General features: G+C 54.2%; 3 protein-coding genes and 1 long non-coding RNA gene across 12 annotated transcripts; 2 read left to right on the top strand and 2 right to left on the bottom strand.

The window, feature by feature from the left end:
• Positions 1-1,358: 1,358 nt before the first annotated feature.
• FOSL1 (FOS like 1, AP-1 transcription factor subunit) lies at positions 1,359-9,150 on the bottom strand. Of its 3 annotated transcripts, XM_033861111.2 has the most exons (5): positions 9,021-9,150; positions 7,000-7,197; positions 4,990-5,097; positions 4,383-4,539; positions 1,359-3,734 (listed from the first exon to the last, which is right to left on the bottom strand). In XM_033861111.2, the coding sequence occupies exons 1-5, from the start codon at positions 9,108-9,110 to the stop codon at positions 3,520-3,522; spliced, it is 768 nt and encodes a 255-aa protein (XP_033717002.1). In that variant the 5' UTR covers positions 9,111-9,150; the 3' UTR covers positions 1,359-3,519. The 3 variants fall into 3 exon arrangements, with proteins under 3 accessions (XP_033717002.1, XP_033717001.1, XP_033717003.1); XM_033861110.2 differs by having other exon boundaries at positions 3,600-4,539; XM_033861112.2 differs by lacking the exon at positions 9,021-9,150 and adding an exon at positions 7,911-8,050 and having other exon boundaries at positions 3,600-4,539.
• Positions 2,019-2,866, top strand: CCDC85B (coiled-coil domain containing 85B). Its single transcript, XM_004311747.4, has one exon. The coding sequence runs from the start codon at positions 2,019-2,021 to the stop codon at positions 2,625-2,627; it is 609 nt and encodes a 202-aa protein (XP_004311795.1). The 3' UTR covers positions 2,628-2,866.
• A 264-nt stretch (positions 9,151-9,414) lies between the features above and the next one.
• Positions 9,415-25,255, top strand: LOC141279414 (uncharacterized). 6 transcript variants are annotated; one of them, XR_012333609.1, is made up of 6 exons: positions 9,415-10,186; positions 10,436-10,519; positions 20,125-20,222; positions 21,315-21,406; positions 22,924-23,004; positions 25,118-25,255. It is a non-coding gene; the product is annotated as an uncharacterized lncRNA (long non-coding RNA). The 6 variants fall into 6 exon arrangements; XR_012333610.1 differs by having other exon boundaries at positions 9,415-9,790; XR_012333611.1 differs by lacking the exon at positions 20,125-20,222.
• C8H11orf68 (chromosome 8 C11orf68 homolog) lies at positions 23,467-25,701 on the bottom strand. Of its 2 annotated transcripts, none has more exons than XM_033861108.2 (2): positions 25,545-25,701; positions 23,467-24,868 (listed from the first exon to the last, which is right to left on the bottom strand). In XM_033861108.2, the coding sequence occupies exons 1-2, from the start codon at positions 25,664-25,666 to the stop codon at positions 24,112-24,114; spliced, it is 879 nt and encodes a 292-aa protein (XP_033716999.1). In that variant the 5' UTR covers positions 25,667-25,701; the 3' UTR covers positions 23,467-24,111. The 2 variants fall into 2 exon arrangements, with proteins under 2 accessions (XP_033716999.1, XP_073665273.1); XM_073809172.1 differs by lacking the exon at positions 25,545-25,701 and adding an exon at positions 25,153-25,285.
• Between the last annotated feature and the right edge of the window lie 104 nt (positions 25,702-25,805).

A 25,805-nucleotide genomic window follows, 5' to 3' on the forward strand; every position in this document is an offset into this window, starting at 1 on the left:
ACTTCCGGGACAGAGCGAGTCGGGGCAGGAGCGGCGAGGAAAGAGGCGGAGACGGAGGCAGTGGAGTAGCCCCGCCCTCCTCTCAGCGGGAGGGGGAATCTCAGGCTCTCAGTCCCCACCCCACCCCACCCTCACCCCGGCCAGGTTAGCGGGAGGGCGTCCAGAACCAAGTTCTCCGGCCAGTTTGACCTATCCCGGCAACCTCTACCCTCACATCCTTCTGGTTTTTCTCTGCCCTTTTCGGGGCCTCCCTACTTTGACCTGTATCCTAAATTTAGGGTCTCCACTGGGCTCTATCCTAAGTCTTTTCTCTGAAAAAAAGGTGTCTGGCTCATCCTCAAGGGCCCTTGCTGGGTGGGAGCCCCTCAGTCCATCCTGCAGACGAGCCCCTCTCCTGAACATGGGGCACCTGTTCCCATGGTTTTAACCACCTCCCCCCCCCCACACTAATGACCTCTCTTATTCTGCAGCTTAGAGCTCTGTCTGCAAGTCCACATCCAGACGGCCACCTATGTGTGACTCCACTCTGTCCCCCACAGGACCTTCAAAAGCCAGACAGACCTGTCGGTCTCCCGAATCTGTTTCTTTCCTGCGTTCCTATCTTGGTGACAGCCCCACCATCCACGCGGTTCTCATACCAGAAACCTGGACTTTCTCCCAGACTCCTCTCTCCCTACATTCAGTTCTGCCGATTTGCCTCCTGAATATTTCTAGTATCTGTTCTGTCCTCTCCACCCCCACTGGCACTGTCCCAGCCCACTCCTTCTGCATAGCTCTCCTTGCCCATTGATACAGTGTTCTTAGTAATCTCTCTGCCTACATCCCCTCCCTGTGGTCCATCCCACACAAAGCCGTCCAAACAACCTTTTTTACAAAATGCATATTTAAAAATGTTACTCTCCTGCTTAAATTCTTACTGGCCTGTGTAAACGCTCCAGCCTGGTATTGAAAACTCTTAAAAATCTGGCTTCTGATTACCTTTGTTACCTCCCTTCCTCTCTTACCACTTTCTCTAAGCACCTGCCTTTCCAAAACAAACAAATAAACAAAAAACCCAAAAAACAAGCTACTCTCACGGTTTCCAAAGCAGCAAGCCTCTTTCAGACCCCAGCGATTTTCATCATGCTATTCCCTCTCCTTGAAATAGCTCTCTCATTACTTGCCAAAGTCCTATGCATCTTTCAGGGCCCCTCGGATATCACCCCTTTTGGGAAACCTTTTGCAGGTAGGGGGCGGTCCCTCAAAATGTGCTCTTCTTCCATTTGCTTTTTGTTTAACGCAGCTCGTCTCCTCTGCCAGATTACGATCTCTTTAAGGACAGTATAAGGATATTGATCAAGTTTGTTTCTCTATAAGCCTTACATACAATAATAGTTTATTGAACAAAAGAATCCCTTGTATGGCCCTCCCACTGGGCAGGACACGGTCCGTGAGAAGGAGAATAGGCTGATGGTGAGCCAGGACGTTTGGACTTATGTTTCCGTGGACTGGGAGCGATGCTCAGTGAGCCGAGACTCTTGAGTTCGAGCAAAGCTAGGAAGGAAGAAAAGGCGATCCGTCTGGATTTCGCCCGGGGGTGGGCAGGAAAGTCGGGGGCCGACCCCCGAATCTTGGTTCTCAGAGGGAGCTCGAGCTTGAGGAGGTTTCGAATTGGAAGATACGAAGCTTCTAGTTTGCTGTTGACTGCCGCGGAGGTCGGTGACGCGTGTACCGAGTGTCCGCGAGCGTCGGGGACTCCGCGGTCCAGAGTGGGCGGGGAAGGGCCTTGCTCCCGGCTCCTAGGCACCGCCCCTTCCGAGGGAGCTGGCTCGGATTGGCTGTTCTTCCTTGACGCCATGCAGTCCCGACCCGGCGCGCGCCCCGCCGCGTGCCCACCCACGCGCGGCTGCTGCAGCCTAAGCTATCTCTACCACAGCCTGTCCGCGGAGCGGGTGCCTGAGCCCCAGCGGCGAGGAGCTCGTCGTGGGGCTCCTGGGCCGCGGCGGCGGGCAGGCGATGCTCCAGAGGCTTGAGCAGCCATGGAGGCCGAGACGGGCGGCCTGGAGGAGCTGACGGATGAAGAGATGGCGGCTCTGGGCAAGGAGGAGCTGGTGCGGCGCCTGCGGCGGGAGGAGGCGGCGCGTCTGGCGGCTCTGGTGCAGCGCGGCCGTCTCATGCAGGAGGTGAATCGGCAGCTACAGGGTCACCTGGGCGAGATACGCGAGCTCAAGCAGCTCAACCGGCGCCTACAGGCCGAGAACCGCGAGCTGCGCGACCTCTGCTGCTTCCTGGACTCGGAGCGCCAGCGAGGGCGGCGAGCCGCTCGCCAGTGGCAGCTCTTCGGGACCCAAGCATCCCGAGCCGTGCGCGAGGATCTAGGCGGTTGTTGGCAGAAGCTGGCCGAGCTGGAAGGCCGCCAGGAGGAGCTGCTGCGGGAGAACCTGGCCCTTAAGGAGCTCTGCCTGGCGCTGGGCGAGGAGTGGGGCCCGCGCGGCGGTACCGGCGGCTCGGGGGGCTCTGGCCCTGGGCCGACACCCGAGCTGGCCTTGCCCCCCTGCGGTCCCCGTGACCTGGGCGATGGAAGCTCCAGTACCGGCAGCGTGGGCAGCCCCGATCAGTTGCCCCTGGCCTGCTCCCCAGATGATTGAGGGCACAGCTTCGCGCCGACGCCCGCCCGGATTGCTCCTCCAGCGCGGAGATTGCGGTGGACCTCGGCACCCGGACGCCGCCCCCGCTGCGCACGAGGGGCCGCTGGCATGGACTTAGAAACCCTAACACTGAGGAGGGCCCCTGGCGCTCGCTGGCGGGGCAGGAGGGGGACTGGAGGCTGGAGCGGAGGGACTTGCTGGGGGCTGGGTGGAGGCTAATAAACTGAGGCGGAAGCAGAGCCCATGGCTGGGGCAGCGTCTGTTTGGGACTCGCCGGCGTTGGGACGAGGGCAGGGACGTTGAGACTGGGTACCATTCCCATCTGGAGGGACTGCAGAACTAAGGTGTCTGACTCCCCCATTACTTGCATCCTGGGGCGGGATGTGGGACCGTGGTAAGCCACTGGCTCCCCCCATCAGGCCCCAGGACAGGCCGTAATCCAGCCCCTGAAGTGGCTCCAGCTCCCTTCCCGGCTCCTTCCTGTCCAAGACAATGGGGCAGGAAGCAGGTGTTGGGGGCCTGAAACCCACTCAGCCGCCTCCCGGGAGGCTGGAAGGGGCATAACAGTGCCCTCCTGTGGGAGTACTGTGGGCCCCCACCAGGAGGAGGATGGTAATCCTCTTGGCTTGGCACCGCATAGCACTTCTGTGCCTTCTCTCAGTCCTGGAGCTGAGGCAGAACAGACGTAGCCTCACTTGTCAGATAAGAAAATCAAGGTCCAGAAATATCAAAGAATTTGTCCAAGGTCATGTAGTGAATTGGTGGAGCTGAAATGGGAGCCTAGGGCTTCTGGCTCCAAATCTTCTCCCTTTAGCCTCTGGGTCCAATGAGAGCAGGCTAGAGCTGCAAGCCTTTTATTCCATTTTGGCAGGTTTGTATAAAAATACTCTCTTTAGGAAAATAAATAGCAGCTGCCCACGCTGTGGAGGCTTGGAGCTAAAGTCTTCTCAGAGCTGGGGCTGCAGGTCAGCTCATCATAGAAACCTCTGGCACCTCCTGAGCTGTTCCACTTATGAGGGGCTGGCAGAGTGTCCTGGTTCAATAACCTGGTGCTGCTGGCAGTGGGGCTGGGTGAGTTAGTGTTCTCGGCGGGTAGAGCATCACCTCCTGTCAGGGGTAGGGTTGGGTGAATCACAGGAAGAGGGTGATGGTGACTATAGGGGTGATCTGCAGGGATTTAGGGCTCCAGAGGACCTCTGAGAATCTACAAAGTCCCTTGGGAGCTGCCCGGAATTTTCTCCAACAAACAGGAACCACTTTGTCTCTGACTTAGTGCAAATTGTGCTAGAGAGGCCAGCTCTAGAGAAAGAGGGGGCAGCTTTGGTAGCCCCAAGCTGGCACTACCAGGAAGCAAAATATGCCCAGTCTCATCTGGAGGGATGGAGAAGAATCTGCTGGGGTTGGACATGAGATATGGTCCAGGCCAGCTGGACCAATGGGCAGGGAAATATTGGTGAGGGTAGCACCCGCAGGGAGTGGGGGCTGGAGTGCCTCATAAGGCCAGGAGGGTTGGGGAGCCAAGGGGGTCAGAAGAGGGGTCCCCACTGCTGCTGCTACTCCTGCGGTGGGCTGAGGCACAGGGCTCCGGTGTGCTGGGGTAGGTGAAGACCAGACTGGGGGTGAAAGGAGTCAGGGAGGGTGTGGTCATGAGCGTGGGAGTGTGCAATGCTTCGGGTTCAAGCACAGGCCCTGGGGAAAGGGAGATACGAGGCACAGAGCGGGAGGGGGCTGGTGGGCTGCTGGTGCCACTGGTACCGCCTGTGCCGCTGGTTTCGCTCTCCTTGGCCCCTTCCGGGATTTTGCAGATGGGGCGGTGGGCTTCCAGCACCAGCTCCAGGCGCTCCTTCTGTTTCTGCAGCTCCTCAATCTCTCGCTGCAGCCCGGATTTCTCGTCCTCCAGTTTGTCGGTCTCCTGTGGACGATCAGGAGAGGAGTCAGGAGGATGAGGGCTGAATACCGCGGAGCCTCCCACTGTGGTAGTGATTGGAAGGTTGGGGCGCGGAAGGTGGGTGGTGGTGGCGAGGGGGCGGGGGGGAGTGGGGAGTCTCCAGCAAGTCTGGACTACAACTCCCATGAGTCGATGGGAGAAAATGGGCACGACTCCCATCAGGCTCGGGGGGCATCTTCGAAGGACATTGTCGGTCCCAGCTTCAGCTCTTCTCTGTTCAGAGAGAGACCCGCTGCAATTAATTTTTAATCACATTTTCCTCGTCGGAGTGCGCCTCCGACAGGGAGCCGGGGGTGGGGCAGGGGACTTCATATACCGGCGCCCCCTGCGGCCCCGCGGGCTCTTGGGAACTGGGGGCCTTTTGAGGTTGGGTGGGCCGGGACCTGGGCACCCTCCGCACTCGCCGGTGCTCACCGCCTGCAGGAAGTCGGTCAGTTCTTTCCTCCGGTTCCTGCACTTGGCCGCGGCTAGCTTGTTCCTCTCGCGCCTCACTCGACGGCGTTCCTCCTCCTCGGGGCTGATCTGGGGAGGGTAGAGAGAGCAGTGAGGTGGACCCTGTGCTGCTGGCCCAGTGGTAGGAGCCTGGCCGAGGGCATGGCAGCGCAGGGGCACCCTCAGGCTGCGTTTTGGGACCTCTGCACCCCGACCGGTTACCCGCTTTAGTAAGCTTGGATGAGTCATATTTCCTCCTCGCACCCAGCTTTTGCCTCCTATGATTCCTCTCGGAATGCCCTTCCCGTCCTTCTACAAACCTTAACCCTCCTCCTCTCCCAGGCTCAGCTAAGATTCCCCACCCGACCCCGGCCGTTCCTGGAAGCTTCTTTCATTCCGCAGCTATAAGTGGCCTTTCCTCCCATGAGCCTCTGGGACCAGGCCACTCTTTTTAAAAGGACCCTCATTCTTTTCAGTCTCTTGATAACCGAGTCTCCTCTTCCCCAGGGGCTGTAAGCACCAAGAGGGGCTAATGAGAGCTGCTAAGTAGTTGTTCATCGGGAATCTACTATGTGCCAGCTAAGAGCTTTACACAGATTCCTTTTAATCATTTAAGTTTTATTTATTTTTTTTATACAGCAGGTTCTTATTATCTATTTTATACATATTAGTGTATATATGTCAATCCCAGTCTCCCAGTTCATCCCACCCCACATGCCCCCCCACCCCGCCGCTTTCCCCCCTTGGTGTCCATACGTTTGTTCTCTACATCTGTTTATAAAGATTCTTAACCCAACTTTTCGTGTAAGGAACTGAAGCCCAGAGAAGAAAGAATAACTTGTTTGTGGTTCCAGAGCAGAAATTAAAATCCACTCACTCTATTTAACATTGAGAAAGAGGCCAGCTGATGGAGACCACCTCCCCCGAAAGGACCCCACTCACAGCCTCAGTCTAGGAGTACCCAGGATCATGGCTGAAGGAAGTCCAGGAGCCTGCCTCTGGGGCTTACACCATGGTCTCCTTCCAGTTGGTCACAAAAGCCAGCCATTCTGTTTCTGGGGAAGTCACCCCTGGCCGACGGCACATCTTTGTTAGGATCCTGACGTCTTCCCCATCCTCTACCCTGCTGTCAGAGCAAGCTCCTTAACGTGCAGACCTCACCCACTATAGTCTCAGATACCAAAATGCCCCAGGGAGAGGAAAGTGGAACCACTCCCTAAAGACCCTCTAGCTCTTATTCATTTATTTTGGCACGGAGTTTATTAGCAGTGTGCTGCTAAGAACCGTGGTTTGGGAGGTAAGAGTTCCCAGCTCTCTAAGCTTCAAGCCTTCTCTTAACCTCCTGGTGAGACAGTGTGGATTAGTGGTTACGATCTGACTTTAGAATTGGACAGACCTGTCTCATTACTCAGTACTTGTGTGATCTTGGGCAAGTGACTACCTCTCTGTGCCTTCATTTCCTTGGCTGTAAAATGGGGAATACCAGAGTTCATTCCCAAGAGGGTTTTCGTGAGGATTAAATGAGATAAGAAACAGAGCCTCAGAGAGTAGCTGAAGGGAACCCTCCTCTTTCTGTTCTCTTCCCAGCAACATAGACAGCATAAGCCCGCCCTCTCCATACCTGTCAGCAGCTGGAGACCCTCTACTGTCCACACAACTTTCCACACATACACCTTGCATGTTCTCACTGCTACCTCCGTTCCTTCTCCTGCCATCCCCTCTTCCTGGAATGTCTTTTCTTTCATCTTTCTCTCTATTCAAATCCTACCCATCCTTCTAGGCCTGTAGGAAGCCTTCCTTGATCCAGAAGTGACTGCTTTGCCCTCTGGGTCTCCCCAGGGGGTCTCATCACTTTCTGTCTTGGCCAGTAGTCACCAGTGGGTCTGTTCTCCCCATGCCCCTTCTAAGCCTGCGTTCTGGGCAAGAGCTTATGCTCTGCACCTCAGCATCCCTGTGGGCACAAGAACCCGTGCAAACGCCACTGCTTCTTACCTGTTCACAGGGCCGGCGACGCAGTGCTGGAGTTTGGCCCAGGGCCCGTATGACTCCTGGCCGGGGCTGTGGGGGACTGTACTGGGGGTAGGCCAGAGGCCTGGGGTAGCTGCTGGGTCCCAGGAAGTGAGGCTGAACCATCCACTGCAGCTCCTGGCTGCCACTCACAGTGTTGATGCTTGGCACGAGGTGGAACTTCTGAGGGATAAGACATGGAGGGCCAGGGATAAGGTCTCTGTGGATTGAGGGGCTTCCAGTAATAAAGTGTGAATTCCAGGTGCTGTCCCAACCACTTTACAAATACTGACTCATATAATTTGCACAAGAGTATCTTCATTTTCTGACAGGAAAACAGTTGTCCCTAGACACACAGCCAATAAGTGGGAAGTGGGGTTTGGATCCAGGCAGCCAGGCTCTTCTTACCCACTTTTGCACCCTGCCTGAGTCCCATCTACATAAAGAGGATAATGACAGCCCCTAACTTCGAGGGTGACTGTGAGAATCAGGTGAGAGAATGTGTGTGTGACAGAGCCTGGTAACTGGCAGGTGCCCAACACACAGGGGCCATGGTGGGCAAGAGCCACTGCTCTGAGTTCAAGCTAGCCCGGTTCTAATCTTAGCTCAGCCATTTACCGGCTGTCAGGGCGAATTATTTAACTTCAATGTGCCTCCGTTTCCTTGTTTTTAATATTGTCATAGGTGAGGATTACAGCATTTCACTGATGCTAACAAGTTCCCTTCAGTAGCTCTGAAATCATAGTTGAATTGGTAACTTTAAAAAAAAAATTAGTGGCACAAAATAATGGTGGGTTTTAAAATCAGTGGGGTCTTGGATTCTGTGAGGTAAAGTAAATGAGGTGGAAACTGCCCATCACAATGCAAGGCTGCACAGTATGCGCTCCAGGTATTACCTGTCATGATACTTTCAGCCAGAAACGTGAGGAATGGGTTGAGATGGGGGCTCAGTGTTCCGGAGGAGAACTGGGTTCAAGCCCAGGCAAGTCTGGACAGCAGTGTCCCCGGCTCAGCGCTGCGGGCCTAGTGACCCAGTGACCCCAGTTCCGGGCCGAGGTGCCGCCGGCGGCATCTCCCGCTCCCGAGGTTGTCCGGGCCCGGGACGCTCCGAGCCAGGAAGGGAGGGGCGCTCCGGGTGAGTCAGCCACCGTGACTCGCCGCCGTGACTCGGCGGAACGGACGCCACTCCTTCCCTCCCCTAGCGACACGTGCTCACGGCCCCTCGACAGGAAATGGACACCTGCAGCCTCCCGGGTCCCCCCTCAACCCTCAGCGGACGCCGTTCGGTGCCGAGAGTCGGGGGCGCGGGAGTTGCCGCTGCAGGACCTCGCGCACTTCCGGCACCTCGCGGTTTCCACCGGCCCCAACCCGTAAAAGGGTCAAGGGCCAGTCTCCCGGGGCCCACCAGGCTCCACTGCGCCGAGATGGGGATGAGGACTTGGCGACGGGGTGGGGAGGGACAAACAAACGGTCAGGCACACGGATGATCACAGACAGACTGCCGAGGATTCGCAGTCTGTCGGGGCTAGCCTGGCGGTGGATCCCGTGCGTAGGGACGTCTCGGCGGCCGCGGCTCAGACTCCGGACCTCGGAAAGTGAGTCCGAGATGGATCAGACCCTCTCTGATCCTGTCGGGGCTAGGACTAATCCCGGACTAAGGGGTCCCCTTCCGACGTAGATGGGACAAAGAAATTAGCGGTGAACAGGAAGAAGGAAAGAAGGTAACGGAGACGGAGGGACAGATAGACAGCAGACAGAGACGGGAAGGGGTACGAGCGCGAGAGGGGATGTTCGCAGATGTTTGCTCCGCCCGCCGCGCCCGTTCCGCTGGGGAGTGGGGGAGAAAGTGCCCTTAGACAGCGGAGAATGGGCATAATCCGCTGCCACTGCTCCGAGACCCATTCCCTGCTCCTTGTTCCCGGTCCCAGTCCCCGAGTGTGCGGGAGCGGCCCGCACAGTCCCAGGCTCTGTCCACCTGGGGATCCCAGGCGTCGGGTTCCTCTCACCTGCTGGCCTGTCGCCGGGGGCTGCGCCGGGCCGCCGTACGCACCACCGGCCCCGGAGCTCGGCCCGGGTTCCCCGTAGTCTCGGAACATGCCCTGGGCTGGCTGCTTTGTGGGGTCCGCGTCGGCGGCTTCGGTTCTGACTCACTCGCTCCTAGCGGAGTCTTCTTTTTATGAATGAGAAGTCCTCGGGCTGAACCACTTCCACTGGGGGTGGGAGCGGAGAGCGGGCGTATCGCAGCGGCTCTGGACAACTCTGGGCTCCACCTCTCCAGACGCACTGCCTTTTGTCAGTCCGCCCTGAACTTTTCATCGCTTCCTACGATCCAGTAGCCGACTTTTGTTGGGCAAAAGGGGAGGACTTGGCGGCCCCCAGAGACAGCGGCGGGTCCGCCCCCTCTGACGTAGCTGCCCATACATGGTGCAATTTCCTCGCCGCGCCCAGGTGGAGCGAAGGATTCCCCCGCGGACAGACGCACCTGAGAGCAGCCGGGCGCCCCGCCCCACCCAGCCCCGCCCAGGCCTCAAGCGCAGACCTAGACCTCCGCCGCCAGACTCCAGAGCCTCTCACTGCTTGGTCTGGCCTCAGTGTTTGCATCCGTAAAATGGGACGGAATAATCACATAGCGAGCTTGCCACGCGTGGGAAGTTGGAATGAAGAATGTGAAAGTGGTCTGGAAACTGTAAATCGGATTATAAATGTGATTGATGTAATTATTATCATCATCATCATTTACTGCCAGGGACCGTGCTACTACCATCCAAGTCTTGGGGTGAGGCCCACTCACTTGCATTGTTTTAGGGTTCAGGTATACTAAAAAGTGAATAAATGACAAACCAGGGTTACCAAAATGGTGTATATTTTAAATGCTCACAATGACATATTAATGCGTTGAACTACCCACAAATGCAATGCAATATAATTGCACTACTCTCAGGATAATCTCAGGAGCTATAACAAATTTTAATTCAGAGCCCCTATAAGCAGTGAGAGCCTGTGGTGGGACACAGTTGTCCTGTGCTCTGATAAACGCCATCTTCTTTAAATACTGTAACTGCTCTTCCAGGACTGCATAGTCACCACCCTTGTTTGGGGATTATGTCAAAGGTCTGTGTGAATGTGAGGCCAGGACCAAATGTCAACAACCAAAGACCAACAACCATGGGAGGTAGGTGTCGTTATCATCCCCATTTTACAGATGGGGAAACTGAGGCTGAGAGATGTTGAAATGAGGTGCCTAAGATCACTAAGCCAGTGGCTGAAGCAGGTTGCCAAATCAGGGCTGTGGGAGCTCCAAGCCCGGGCTCAGGCAAGGGTTTTCAAAGCCCTCACAGACAGACATGTTTTCACACATGCACAATATCAGTGCTGAGAGAACCACCCTGAAACTTCTTCTTTGCCTCTTCCCATTCTACAGATGAAGAAACTGAGGAGAGAACAAGGAGCTGCCAGTGTCACACAACTATACAGAGAGAGAGTTGGGCTCTCCTGCTTTCCACTGGTACCTCCTTTTTAAAAAATTGTTTATTTGTTTATTTATTTATTTTTGGCTGTGTTGGGTCTTTGTTACTGTGCGCGGCCTTTCTCTAGTTGCGGTGAGCGGGGGCTACTCTTTGTTGCAGTGCGCAGGTTTCTCGTTGTCGTGACTTCTCTTGTTGCAGAGCACGGGCTCTAGGCGCGCAGGCTTCAGTAGTTGTGGCATGTGGGCTCAGTAGTTGTGACTTGCGGGCTCTAGAGCTCAGGCTCAGTAGTTGTGGCGCACGGGCTTAGTTGCTCCGCGCCATGTAGGATCTTCCCGGACCAGGGCTTGAACCTGTGTCCCTTGCATTGGCAGGCAGATTCTTAACCACTGTGCCACTAGGGAGGCCCTCCATTGGTACCTCCTTTTGATCAGCTCCAGTTTTGTCCTCAGGGAGGGAAGATTTCAGGAAGGTGGGGACCTGGGCTGCCTTACTTGGGGACAGACGTCAGGGTCAGTTGACACATTCAGGACTTAGAGCCAAGAGGCCAGCTTGGCCCTGGGCTTCCAGTCTCAGTACCACCATTTTCTGTCTCTGTTACCCTGGGCGGGTCACCTTCCTGCTAAGTCCCACTCCCAATGGAAATAATTGAGCCTCCTGCTGACCTCATGGGGTTGCTATGGGATCAGATGAGATCACAAATGTGAAAGTGCTTTGTAGGCCGTAAAGTGATGTGCACTCAGAAGGTGGTTACCAGCCTGGTGCCTCTCCCTTGCCCTTATTCTACTCAATGCTTGTCATTCTCTAAAAAGAAAAGGAACCACCAGCAGTTTACCAGAATGAGAAATATATGGGTGTGTGTGTGTGTGTGCATGTGTGTGTGTGCATGTGCGTGCATGAGAGAGAGAGGGAGAGAGAGAGAGAGAGAGAGATTTTTTCAGGCAGTGTGATTCACGGAAAAGAACAGATATGCTGGAATCAGACAAGCCTGAGGTCTGAATTCGAATTCTGGTTAGGCTGCTCGCCAGCTGTGTGCTCTGGATGAGGCATACAGTCTCTCAGAGCCTCATCTGTAAAATGAAGACATAACGATAACTATATAGTGATAACGTCTCAGGGTTGTCGGAGAATAGATATAAAATGATGTCACATGCTTCATACAGCATATAGTAAACATTTGACAAATAGCAAAAATAATTACGTGTTAATAAAAAGCCCCAGGGCTGGGAGCTCTGGGGGCTCTGCATGCTAAGGTACTCATGCGCATGCACACACACTAACTGATATCTGAATTCCTTGGCTAAGTCCAAGCAGGACAGGTCGGAGTGACACAGGCAGCCAGGTTGTGGCACATGCGAGGCTTAACACAGGTCAGCCTTGACTGCATTCGTCTGCCGGCTCCAGAAACACCACCCTACCCCCACTCCCCAAGCAGCCTGGGACAGTGACTGAGCAGGGGCTCAGGTTTCGTGTGTGTGTGTGTGTGTGTGTGTGTGTGTGTGTGTGTGTGTGATTACGTGACTCTGAAAGTCCCTTCCTGCTCTAACCGTCAGTGGAGCCACAAGGAGGTCCTTTCAGAGGCAGCACATTCCAAGCTCCTCAGTCACTAACGCCCGCCTCGTGGCTGCAGTAACGTTCCTGGCCCCTGACCTCACCGGCTCCCACCCAGGGAGGCCTGGTGAGAATCCCAGGGGGCCACAGTGGTTTCAGGAGTCTGGGGGCTGGGAGGTCTGAAAGATCCAGGCATTGTCCCTTGGCAGCTGTGTGAGACTGGCTCAATCACCTTCCCTCTCTGAGTCCCTGACAATCCCCACCTCCTGGGGCTGCAATGAGGTGAAAGGAGGTGGTGGATGAGTGTGCCTTGCGCCCAGTAGGTTCTGTCAATGCTCCCAGGGCATTGTAGGTGATGTTTGTTTTCCAGTTTGCGTTCACTTTCTACATTGAAGTTTATTTAGTTTTAAAATTGAGGTGAAATTCATATAACATGCAATTAGCCATTTTTAATTAATGTTTTGTTAAAGTCTTTTAATTAATTAATTGATTTTTATTTTTGGCTGCGTTGGGTCTTCCTTCCTGCACATGGGCTTTCCCTAGTTATGGCGAGCTGGGGCTATTCTTCGTTGCAGTATGCACACTTTTCATTGCGGTGGCTTCTCTTGTTGCGGAGCACGGGCTCTAGGCGCGTGGGCTTCAGTAGTTGTAACTCGCGGGCTCTAGAGCGCAGGCTCAGTAGTTGCAGCGCACGGGCTTAGTTGCTCCGCGGCATGTGAGGTCTTCCCGGACCAGGGATCGAATTCGTGTCCCTGCATTGGGAGGCGGATACTTAATCACTGCGCCAACAGGGAAGTTCCTTCCTAGCCTTTTTTTTTTTTTTTTTTTTGCGTACATGGGCCTCTCCCGTTGTGGAGCACAGGCTCAGCGGCCATGGCTCACGGGCCCAGCCGCTCCACGGCATGTGGGATCTTCCCAGACCAAGGCCCAAACCCGTGTCCCCTGCATCGACAGGCGGAATCTCAACCACTGCGCCACCAGGGAAGCCCCTTCCTAGCCATTTTAAAGTGTACACTTCAATGGGATTTTGTGCATTCACGATGTTGTGCAACCACCACTTCTCTCTAGTTTTAAAACTTTTAAATTATCCCAGAAAAACACTCCATATCCATTAAGTAATGACTCCCAATTAGCCCCTCCTCCCATCCCCTGGTATCCACTAATCTGCTTTCTGTTTCTACAGATTTGCCTCATATGGACATTTCATATAAATGGAAAATTTATTGTACAATTTGTGACCTTTTGTGTCTGGCTTCTTTCACTTAACATAATGTTTTCCAGGCTGATCAGTGTTGTAGCAAGTAGCAACACCTCATTCCTTTTTATGGCTGAATAATATTCAATTGTATGGCTATACCACAATTTATTTATTCGTCAGTTGATGGACGTTGGGTTGTTTCTACTTTTTGGCTATTATGAATAATGCTTCTGTGGACATTGTGTACAAGCTTTTGTGTGAACATGTGTTTCCATTTATCTTGGGCATATACCTAACAGTGGAATTGCTGGGTCATATGGTAACTCTCTGTGTAATCTTGTGAGAACTGCCAGACTGTTTTACACAGTGGTTGTACCCTTTTACATTCCTACCAGCAGTGCCTGAGGGTTCTAATTTCTCTACATCCTTGCCAACACTTATTATTTTCTGTTTTTAAAATATATCCTAGAGTGTGTGAAGTGATTGTGTCTCTTTTTCTTTTTTGAATTTTATTTTATTTATTTTTTTATACAGCAGGTTCTTATTAGTTATCCATTTTACACATATTAGTGTATATATGTCAATCCCAATCTCCCAGTTCATCACACCACCCCCCCCCCGCCCCCCGCCGCTTTCCCCCCTTGGTGTCCATACGTTTGTTCTCTATTCATTGTGTCTTGATTTGCATTTCCTTAATAACCAATCATGTTCCTTAATGACCAATGAACATCTTTTCATATGCTTGTTGGCCATTTGTATATATTTTTTGGACAAATGTGTATTTAAGTCCTTTGCCCATTTTTAATTAGGTTGCTTTCTTTTTGTTGTTGCTGAATTACATGAGTTCTTTATATATTCTGGCTACCAAATGCTTATCAGATATATGATTTGCAAATGTTTTCTAACATTCTGTAGGTGGTCTTTTCACATTCTTCATAAAGTCCTTTGATGCCCAAAAGTTTTTATAATTTTTTTGAAGTTCAGTTCATCTATTTTTCCTCCTGTTGCTCATGCTCCCAGTGTCCAATTGAAGAATCCATTGCCAAATTTGAGGTCATGAACATTCACCCCTATGTTTTCTTCTAATAGTTTTATAATTTTGATTCTTATATTTAGGTTGTTGATGAAATTGAAGTTTAACATAACTACAGTAAAGTGCACTCATCCAATATGTTCAGGTCAGTGATTTTTTACATGTATGTAAACGCATGTAGCTACCACCCTGATCAAGGTGTAGGGTATTTCCAACAGCCCAGAACCTCTTTGTGCCTCCTCCCACTCACCATCCCCCATCTATAGGTAACCACTATTCTGACTTCTAGAGTCATAGATCAGTTTTTGCCTGTTCTTGAACTTCATGTAAATGGAAACATACAGCATGTACTCTCTTGGGTCTGGTTTCTTTTTTTTTTTTTTGGCCGCACCATGCGGAATGTGGGATTCTGTTTCCCTGACCAGGGATCGAACCTGCGCGCCCCCTGCATTGGAAGCACGGAGCCTTAACCACTGGACCACCAGGGAAGTCCGGGGTCTGGCTTCTTTTACACAGCATGTCTGAGGGATTCGTCTACATTGTTGGGTAAAGCAGTAGCTTGGTCTTTCCCATTACTGTGTAGCATTTCATTGCACAAATATCCCATAATCACTCTCTACATTCTTCTGATGATGATATTGGGGGCTCTCCAAGTTTGGGGCTCTTCTGAATAAGGCTGCTGTGAACATTTTTTTTTGGCTGTGCTGCGCGTGACTTGCAGGATCTTAGTTCCCCAACCAGGGATCGAACCTGTGCCTCCTGCAGTGGAAGCACGGAGTCCTGACCACTGGACTGCCAGGGAATTCCCTCGTGAGCATTCTTGATATGTCCTTCGGTGGCCAATTGCACTCACTTCTCTTGGATATGTGCCCAGGGTGGATTTGTGGGTCATAGCGTACCTATAAATTTGGCTTTGATTCTCTCCAACAGTTCTCCAACCCACCAGCAGTGGGTCAGAATTCCAGTCTCCCCACATCTGGAGGTGACATTTCAGTTCATTTCAACAAAAAGATTTTTTTCCCTTGGTCCTAGTCCCCTCCATCTGTTCTGGACACTCTCCACAGCCTCCAGCTTGCTCCCTCCCCTCCACTTCCCACAAGCAGCCTGAGGAATTTTTAAAATCCTGACAATGTTTACAGAAAAATCTCTTACAATTCTGACCATTTCACCCTCAGACTTGGACCCTTCCGAGCCACCACGCTTCAGATTGCTACACAGGAGGGTCTGAGGTTTGGGAAGGGGTGGGGTCAGGATGCTTGATACACTCTGTGTTCTTTTTGGTTGTCTGTTGATTGGGGGACTTGGAGGGCCAAAAGGGTCACACTAGTGGCTCACGCTCATGTAGCTCTTATGAACCAGGCACTGTTCAAAGTAATTCATTAATCCTCACAACAACCCTGTAGAGACAGATAATAATATTATACCCATTTTACAGATTAGGGAATGGAGGCATAGAGAAATTAATCAACTAGCTGAAAGCCACACAGCAAGGAAATTGTGGAGCCAGGATTTGAACCTAAGCAGTCAGTCTCCGGAGCCTGAGCTCCTCACTGCCTTACTGGTCTGTCCTTTGAAAACAGCCAGAATCCTTAACATGGCATCCCAGGCCCTTCCAGGTGTGGGCCACCTGCCCAGGGTTCTCCCTCAGCAGCACCCAGTTACTCTCTCTGCACCAGGCTTACTACTGGACCAAGCTTCTCACCTTTGCAGAGGCTATTCTCTCTGCCCACAATGCCCTCCCTCATCCTCTTGCCTGGGCAACTCTCATCTTGCAGGTCTCAGTTTCCCCATCACTTCCTCAGGAGGCCTTCCATGAGTCCATGAGTCCTTTATTTATTTATTTATTTATTGGCTGCATTTGGTCTTAGTTGCGGCATGTGGGCTCTTTCTTTGTGGCATGCGGGCTCTTCTTTGTGGCACGCGGGCTTCTCTCTAGTTGTTGCGTGCAGGCTCAGTAGTTGCAACACTTGGGCTTAGTTGCCCCACGGCATGTGGTATCTTAGTTCCCCGACCAGGGACTGAACCTGCGTCCCCTGAATTGGAATTTTGATTCTTAACCACTGGACCACCAGGGAAGTCCTCATGAGTCCTTTTTTTTTTTTTTTTTTAATTTTTATATATTTATTTATTTTTGGCTGCATTGGGTCTTCGTTGCTGCACTCGGGATTTCTCTAGTTGCGACGAGTGGGGGCTACTCTTCATTGTGGTGCGCGGGCTTCTCATTGTGGAGCACGGGGTCTCGGTGCACGGGCTTCAGTAGTTGTGGCTTGCAGGCTGCAGAGTGCAGGCTCAGCAGTTGTGGCACACGGGCTCAGCTACTCCGCGGCATGTGGGATCTTCCTGGACCAGGGCTCGAACCCGTGTCCCCTGCATTGGCAGGCGGATTCTTAACCACTGCGCCACCAGATAAGTCCCATGAGTCCTTAACCTAGGTTAAATCCCTCATGTAATAGAGTCCCATAGCACTATGCAGGGTATTACATTTTTTTTTTAACCTGCTCAGAATAATTTTTAAAGATTTTCTGTTTGGGGGAGACAAACACAAAACACTATATATATATATATATATATATATATATATATATAGTGCATGTAAGAGAAAAAATTATTTTAAAACATGATTTTTATTTTTTACTTTGCCTTATGTTTTAAAATTTTTCATTGCATTTGTTTTTCAACTAGGTAATACATTTACATGCTTCAAGATCCAGAAGCCACCCAAGGGTGTACAGTGAAAAGCCTCCCTCTCTAGTGTATTCAGTCGCTTGCCTATCTTTTTATCCAGAAGTTAGCCTGCTCTATACCCTGTTTTGCTCCTTGCTTTTTTGTTTTCTTATATCTTGGAAATCCTTCCACTGAGTATATGTAGACCTGCCCCATCAAACAAAAATCTACTTCGTTGAGGTATATTTTACATTCAGTAAAATTTACATTTTAAAAAATGTGCCGGTCTTATGTCTGACCATTTGTATTCACTCATGTAAGCACATTCCAGTCACGATATAGAATATTTCCATCCACCAGCAAATTTTCTCCTGCCCCTTTGCAGTCAATCCTCCCTACCCCAGAAAGTCACTTATCTCGGTTCTATCACCATAGATCAGTTTTGTCTCTTCTAGATTTGCACATCAGTGGAATCATACAGTGTGTGCTCTTTTGTGTCTGGTTTCCGTTTCTCACCATTATGTCTGTGAGATTCATTCAGGTTGTGGGTAGCAGTAATTCACTTCTTTTGATTTCTGAGTCTGGTCCCGTTGCATGATGGACAAGTTTATCCATTCTCCTGAATTAACAGAGTTAAAGTCGAATGGAACCAGCAGTCGGGGAGGTAGGGAAGCAGACTTGGTCCTGGCCCCAAGGTGTTTACAGCCCAAAAAAGGGATCAGCTGCTGAGGAAAACATCCCTGGTGGAAGGTAGAGAGTGCTGGGGCCAGGAGCTGGAGAGTGCCAGGGGAATTACAGGAGCGCCCAGGAAGGAAGGATGCTTTCCTATTGTGAGGGTAGGGGCAGCAGGTTTCCTGGTTGAGGGGTATCTGAAGATGGAGGAGATATTTCTGGATTTGGAGTCAGTAGGCTTTACAAAGGCCCGGGGGTTGGGAGAGGCGAGGCCTGGCTCCCTGTTGTCTAGGGCATGTGGTAGAATGTGTATTGGGACCACGATGGGAAGGGTGGGCTGAGTGAGGCCTAAGCCAGGGCCCTTAGTCCCGTGTGAGGGGCTTGACTTGGGCTAGAGGACAAGAGGACCCCTGAGTGCTGTTTGAACGGGGAAGGGACCTATGCTCACTTTACTGAGGCTGGAGTCTGGGGAGGAGGGGGCTGGAGTCCCTTATGGGAAGGTCTTCTGGCCCGTGGGGTGGAGGGAGCCATTTGGTGGGGCCCGGGCCGAGGAACGGGGTGGGATGAGAAGGGGCTGGGCTGCTGCTTCCAGGGCCTAGGTATCACCCTCCTCATTCCCCAGATGCCACTGAGCACTGGTCCCTCTGCTGTCCTTTGAGCCTCATGCCACCCTGCTGTGAAGGCAGTCCTGTCCCCATGATGCAGAGGAGCACATGAGGCTCCAGAGAGGGAAAGGAGCTGGGCTAAAGGGTTACAGGGAGTCTGTGCGGGGCAGACCTCTCCATCCCAGGGCGCTGGGGAGAGTGTTAACTACATGGTCCCAGCTCTGGCTGCACCTCTGATTTGTTATGGGACCTCAGGCCAGTCTTTTTCCCTCTGGGAGCCTCAGTTTTTCCTTCTTGCAGATTAGTGGTTTACATACAGTGATCCCTAAAACCAGAGGTTTCCGCAGAGGTGCGCTGGGGGAAGGGGCAGGGCAGACTGGGCCGTCATCCCTCTTCCAACCAGCGCGGCTCAGGGAGGCAGGAGGGATAGCAACGTGAGCTCTGGAGTTGGATGGCCTGGGTTTGAGTCCTGGCTGTGTGACCTGGGTCATTCTCTTCTTTATGCTTGTTTCCTCACTTTTAAGACGGAGATCATAATGATTGTACGCGCCCTTCAGTACATGAGGCAAGGTGTGGATGGCACTTAGCACAGGACTGGTACAGTAAGCGATCAATACACGTTAGTGAGGGTTTTCTTGCTGTTATGTTTTGTGCCACGTGGACCATTTCCTCTGAATGCAGGACATCGAGGGCTCTGCTGTTGGTGCCCGTGATGGCGCTCTGCCCGCTCAGCCTGGCCTCTTATTTCTTAGAGTAGCTGCTATTCCCTGCAGACCCAGGCCCAGGGAAGTTGGGGACTGTCACTCAGTTCTTGGACTCTCCTACCCTCCCAGGCCTGAGGCTTCCCGCCACCTCCAGGCTCCAGGCTCCGGGTGCCAGCTCTGGCTGTGGGCCAGGAGGGGGATGAAACTCTCATCCAGGGATGAAAGGCTGGTGGGCCTGGGCTGGGCTAATAAACCGCCCCACCCTCGCTGGGAGGACCTCTGGGCACCCGTGTAAACTGAGTCATGGGGGACAAGGGGGTGAGTCATCCGCTTGTGAGTGGGAGCCAGATGGGCAGAGTTGTCTGCGTGGGGCCCTGGGCTACACTCCACAGAGCCACACCCTCAGCTCCCCTCGAGTAGCCAGCGGGCCCCTGGCCCAGGACAGAGGGCGCAGGGCCGGCCTGCTGAGGGGCAGTGGCCTGGAGGCTGGACTCTCGGTGTGCACGTGTGTGCCTGTGTGTGTGGGCATGAGTGTGTGTGGTGTCAGGGCCGGGGGCAGGCAGACAGGAAAGGGAGGCTCTGACGCAGGGATGGGGGGGCGGGAAAGGATTGGTCTTTGGAAAGGAGTCAAAACCCTCCAGAGGAAGATTTTGGCGGGAACGCCTCGCTGCCCTCTCCTGCCCTCTGTGGGTTTGGCTGATTTTTTTTCTGCAGGAGCCAGCTTTCTCCCTTTAGCCTCGGAGGAGCCAGGGTCCCGTGGGTGACCTGCCTGTCCTCTAAGGTTCCCAGGGGCCTGAGTTGGGACGTGAGGATAAAGGGTCCCCAGAGACCACTTCAGACTTCACCCCAGGGAGGTCTCTGGCCCCTGGGGCCAGAGGTGCTCAGGGAGAGGGGGGAGCACCCTGCCGTAGGGGTGTGCACAGCGCTCGGGCGTTGTGGAGAGCCTCCGGAGCATTTCCAGCCTTGACTGTGGCCTTTACTTACCCCCTTTCGGCTCAGTTTACTCCTCAGTAAAACGAGGGCTGTGAGGACCAAAAGGGGTGAATGCGTACAAACTGCTTAGAGTAGTGTCTGGAACAGAGCAGGTCTGCATGTGTGTTTGTTCTTGCTATCTGAGCCTCAGTTTTCTCATCTGAAAAATGGGTAAGGGGGGGAAAATGCCTGAGGTGCCCCTTGTCCAGCCGTCGCTCTGGTTCCAGTCTCTGCCTCTATTCCCTAGGAAGCTGCCCCGATGCCCTGCCACCCTGCCCAACTCTGTCCCTCTGTCCAGCCTGGGGGGTTTTCAAGCCCTACTAGGAGGCCAGTAATCAAGGAAAGGTAGGTTTCTGGGCTAGGTGCCCTCAGGTTACTCCTCAGCACCTGGGGGATGCGCGTCAGAGAAACGGGGAGTTTCCCTCCTCAGATGAATCAGCTGTGTGACCCAAGCCTGGTCTCTGCCAGGGCCCCTCCCAGTGGGCGGGAGTGGGGTGCAGTTGCTGGGAAAATCCCCCAAACCTCGCCAAAGCTCTGGCTGAAGCTTTCTCCCGACTCAGCTGTTTCCTGTCCTCCCCGATTCAGCCCCTCACCCTAGCCGGAATCAGGAGGTGGGTAGAGATTCTCCCCATTCACAGGCTATCCCCTCTGGAGCCTCCTGCCTGGGGGCTGGGGTTCGCGGTGCATGCGAGCGGGAGTAGATGCGGTGCAGATGTCCTCCTTTTCCTGGCTCAGTCATCCTTCTGTGGTTTTATAAAAGGGAGCAGAGCACAGCGGCTTGTCCAAATTTATCCAGCCTGGCCTACCCCGGGTCAGGGCTGCTCCCTGATGCCTGTATGGGAACGGGCCAGACAAACAGGACACAATTCCCTGCCAGCCTGAGTGGGTGTGTCTTGGGAGCTCTTGCCTTGGCAGGGGAGCAGTCCCCGCTGTAGGCCCGGGAGATCCTTCCTGCTCAGTAGGCTTAGTCACTCTACTCTCTGGGCCTCAGTTTCTCCAACAGTAAAATGGGAATCTTAGTCTTGGCCCAGCCTCTCTCTCAGGTGGTTTTGAGGGCCGAACCTGTGTGCTTTCCAAATCAGATCCTAAGTCCTTGCTGGATCTCAATTACCTCGGCAGCCCCCCTCCCCACAGCACTTTCACATAGTGGGGGGCTCAACAGTGCACTGGGTGCTGTGGAGCTGAATGACCGGGATTCAAATATTGAACTCTGTAACCTTGAAACAATTACTGAACCACTCTGGGCTTCAGTTTCCTCTTCTGCAAAATGGCAATAATAGTAGAGCTGGGTGAGGCTTAGATAACGTAGGTACACACTTAGCACAGTGCCTTGCTCTTGTTATGAATGGAATGAGGAAACTGAGGCCCAGAGACAGAGGGCAACTTTCATTCAGTCACTCAGTTATTCAATCATGTTTATTTGGCACTTATGCTAAGCCAGGTACTATGCTGGATGCTGAGGACACGCTGGGGGATAAAGCGCAGCCACTGTCCTTGAGGGGCCTCGGATGCACCGATGAGAGACACAGGTGCGTGTGCGTTACGGGAGCCTGGGGTGTGCATGGCTGGGGGAGGGGGAACCTCTTGAGTGGATGACACCTGAGCATGTGCATCTGAGATCTGGAGTCAGCCAGGGAAGCGGGTGAGGGTCAGGTATACCAGGCAGAGGCAACAGCATGAGAATAGGCACAAAAATGAGGAGGCTAGCGGGTGTGCAGGAAAAACACAGGCAGCTCATGGTTCTGGACCCAGAAGCAGTGAAGCAGGGAGTGGAGGAGATGAGGCTGCAGGCAGTGGCAGGGGATGGACTTGAGTCACTCATTCATTCATTCAATAATTTATGAAAAGGTTGCTCTGGCCACAAACTGTGCTAGGCCCTCTGGGGACAGGGCTGAGATTTAGGCATTGTTCTGCCTTCACTGAGCATAGTCTGGGCACGTGGCTTAGGGGCCAGCAGCGGGAGAGAGACATTAATCCAGTGGTTACATAAGTAACCCCTCGATCCTCACTGCAAGGCAGGTGTTCAAGCAGAAGGAAGAGCCTGAGGCCCAGGGCTGCGTGCCAGGGGTGAAGGGAGAGCCAGTTGGCTCCGGGCTGGGGGGCGGGGGTGAGCAGGGGCAGAAAGGGACGCCTGAGGGAAGCTGGGGCAGCTGGGGGCGGGGGCTAGGCCATAACGGGCTCAGGAGAGTGGACTCTAAGTTGCAGGCTGTGGGGAGCCACAGAAGGGCTTTGAGTAGCAGATGGACACAGGCCGCTCTGCAGGACAGCTGGCAGTGGGGGGAGGGAGGGGGAATGGGGCAGAAGAGGCAAGTTGTAATGGTTTGGGAGAGAGAGTGAGGAAGGGGCTAAAGCAGGGCCATGACGATGGAGGACAGGCGCTAAGTGTGTGAAATGGCTACTTATGGAAGAACCAGGTGGTGTTGACACCACTTGGGCATCTTTGTGGGACCCACAAGGGCCTGGCCAGGATCCTCCCAAGCCTTGGCCCCATTTGGGTAAGTGCAAGGCACTGACAGTCTGAGGGGCACCAGGCTTTGACCTGGAGACCACCCAACCCTGGGAACTTCCCAGGGCTGGGCTGAAGGGGACTCAGCCCCGGGTGCGGAGGAGGCTGGGGAGGGGGCCGAGCCAGCATCTTATGACTCACCTACTTTCACCCAGTCAGCCTGGTGGCATCTCCGCTCCCCTGCTCCAAATTCCAATTTGATGAGGCTGCTGGAGGCTGAGTCAGCTCCAGCACGACACGAGAGCAGCGTCCCAAGGGGCTCCCTGCCAGGAGCCGCCAGCCAAGCCCAGGGCCCTCCCAGAAGCTATAGCAGCCTCAGCTGAGCGGTATGGCCCAGGGAGGTCATGTTGAGTGAATGTGCCTGCTGGGTTGCAAAAAGCTAACTGCAGGTGAGGCCAGGGACGCCACTCTGCCTGAGGAGAACTGGGGTGCAAGTCTCAACTCTGCCCAACTCACTGCATGACCCTGAGGGATCATCTCTCTCCCCTCTTGGCCTCAATTTTCTTGACCATAAATTGGGCCCAAATCTTCTCCTGTTAGGTTGCGAGAATTAAATAATCCATATGGAAGTGATGTGCAAACAGTCCAGTGGCCTCTGTGATGGTCAGGGAGGCGGGAGAGGTGAGTAGAAATGGGAGGACTTCCAAGGCTCCCTGAGGTTGTGCAGGTTGTTCACTGCACAAGGATATCCAGCCTAGGCGGCTGAAACCCAACCCATCCTCTGTTCACCAGACCATGTGCCCCGGCCTAGAACTGCCAGGACCAAGGAGGTACCTTTCTCTAGTGGGCACAAATATACCCTCTGAGCTAGCAGTAGCCCCTCAGACTTTGCTGGGCCAAATCTTTTAATTTATGGGAAGTCACTGAGAAACTAATTCTGATTCTTGGGATGGAGGGGAAACAGGGCCGGCTTTGCAGAGGCTCTCAGAGAGGCTCCAGCCTTGGCTGTGAGGCATATCTTACTACTGGAGGCAGTTGGGGGGGCCCAGTCAGAACAGAAGGGCAGTCTCTCCTGGCCCTGCCTCTCTCCAGCAACCAAAGCAGGTAACCACCAACACAGTGTCTTCAAAAACACTCAAGACACAGACCCAAGCTGGGTTTTATTGAAATGCCAGGAGCAGGCATGTGACAAGGTAGCTGAAGAAAGGAGGAAGGTGGTGTGGGCTATGAGATGGCAGGGAGGGGCAGGCCCCGTATCCATGGCCCTGGCAGCCCCTGTCTCTGCCAGGAGCTGAGTGGAACAATCACCCACCCACCCCCCAACAAAATGGCATGCTCAGGCCTGCAGGGCCTCTGCCCGCTGGACTGTGAAGGCCCCAAGGAGAGGGACTGGAAGCACTAGGTTTTCTCTCCTGTGAGGGAGGAAGAGAAGGGTAGGATGCAGGAGGAGGGGGAGGTACAGCCAAAACTGAGGGTGTGGCCAAGGAAGGCTCTCCTGCTGGTGTCCGCGCCCAGCCTGTAGTCCTGGGTGACCAAGGGGCGCAGCAGCAAATAGAGAGGCTGAAGGTCTGGCACTCAGGGAGCCCGAGCCTCCAGCCAGTGGGGACTTGAGTCAGCCCTGAACACAGGACAGAAGTTCAAAGGGTTCGTAGATGCAGGCAGTTCCCGAGTGACCCAGTCCTCAGAGCTGGGGACGCTCAGCCTCCTTGGGACAAGGAGGGGGAAGACAGACAGGAGGATCCATCCCTAGCAGGGGTGGCAGAGGGTGGTCTCCCCCATTTGGCCCCACTAGGTCAGTTCCACATTGTTGGCACGGTCCAGCACACGGGAACCACGGGTGCTGCCCCCAAGCTGGAAACGGCTCTCATAGAGAGTGGGGCAGAGGTGCCAGCGGTTGGCCCGGTAGATGCCCAGGTAGGTGTAGACGTCAGGTTTGTAGGTGAGCAGACACTTAACGCCTGCTGCACGGATGGCTGCATCTGCTTCCAGTACACCCAAGCGGTCCGTGAAGTCGTCTGTATAAACACAGATGACCTGCCGCCCACCCTCCTTGGCCCGTGGGCTCACCTTGGCCACCTGAAGCCGGCCCTCGACCACGGCTCGAGCAATGCCAGCCCAGGCGTGGTCCAGCTTGAAGCCAGGTGCCAGGTGTATCAGCCATTTGCCAGAGAGCACCTGGTGGGTGATGGCCAACTGGCGCAGGGTACCTGGCGTGATGGGCCGCCCGCTAGTCTGCAGAGCCTCCCAGGCTACCTGCAGGCCCTGCACATCACCCGAGTTGGGGACATAGCCCTGCCCGTATGCTGCAATCCAGCCCACGGGCTCAGAGTTGGGCGAGCCAGGGTCCCCGTAGCGGGTAACTTGGGATGGTGGGTACTTGGCCAACCAGGCATCCAGCTCTGTGGCAGGTGTGGTGCGGGCGTCAAACACCAGCCAGGGGTCCATGTCAGCTGCCATGGCCTCTGCAGCCAGGTGCTCAGCAGTGAAGCCATCTTCACGACCACCTGGAGAGTCCTCGTCCTCCAGCTCCTCACCTGGTTCCATCCTGCCGTAGGGAACTGAGTTAGGGCAGGTCCACGACAGACCCAACTTGCTGGGCCCTAGTGGGTGCCAGACACTGAATTAACTGTGTGGCCTGGGGCAAAACTTAATGTCGCTGTGCCTCAGTTGCCTCATCTTTACAATGGATAACAACTGTTCCTGTCTCAAACAGCTGTAGAGAATTAAATGCCTGAAGTGGAACAAAAGCTGTGAAAATGTTGTTAATGTTATTACTACTCTCCCTGACCTACAGACGAGGAAACCGAAACTCAGAGAGACTGGACTCACCCAAGGTCACACCTGCAGTGAGTGACAGGGCCGAAATGTGAATTCAGGCGTGGGAACCTCCCGGCCCTGCCAGAGGATGGCAGCTTTCCCGGGCGCCGGGAGTTAACGGAGGAAGGCAAAGCACACGTTCGCGCAGCACCGCGGCAGGCCCCATGGCGCCAGGCCTCCAGGTGGGCGTTATCCAGCCCATTTAACAACGAGGACACTGAGGCCAGAGACGGCAGTGACCGATCCGAGGCCAACGGGACGGTGTCCGGACTCGAACCCACAGTCGATAGAACCTGCAGGAGGGCCAGCCTCCCGCCCCGCCGCGCCCGCCGCCATTAGCGCCCACGGCCCTAGCTGCGCCCCCGCCCCGCCCCGCCCTACCCCTTCCCGCCGCCCGGGGTCACCTCCGGCCTTCGCTGCGCTCGGCGCCGGCCCAGCCCCGGGCCCGGCTCCGCTCCTGCCTGGGATCTGCGCCGCCGCCGCCGCGCCCCGCCCCCGCCACGGCTGCCGCCGCCGCCGCCGCCATCTTAGCGCCCCGCCGCTTCAACAACAACTTTATAGACAAGCGCAGCACAGGGAGGGGCCGGGGGAAGGGGCGGGGCAGTAGGGGGCGGGGCAGTAGGGGGCGGGGCAGTAGGGGCGGGGCAGTCAGGGAACGCGAGGAG

The sequence above is a fragment of the Tursiops truncatus genome, chromosome 8 (genome assembly GCF_011762595.2).
Source record: "Tursiops truncatus isolate mTurTru1 chromosome 8, mTurTru1.mat.Y, whole genome shotgun sequence".
Lineage (NCBI taxonomy): Eukaryota > Metazoa > Chordata > Mammalia > Artiodactyla > Delphinidae > Tursiops > Tursiops truncatus.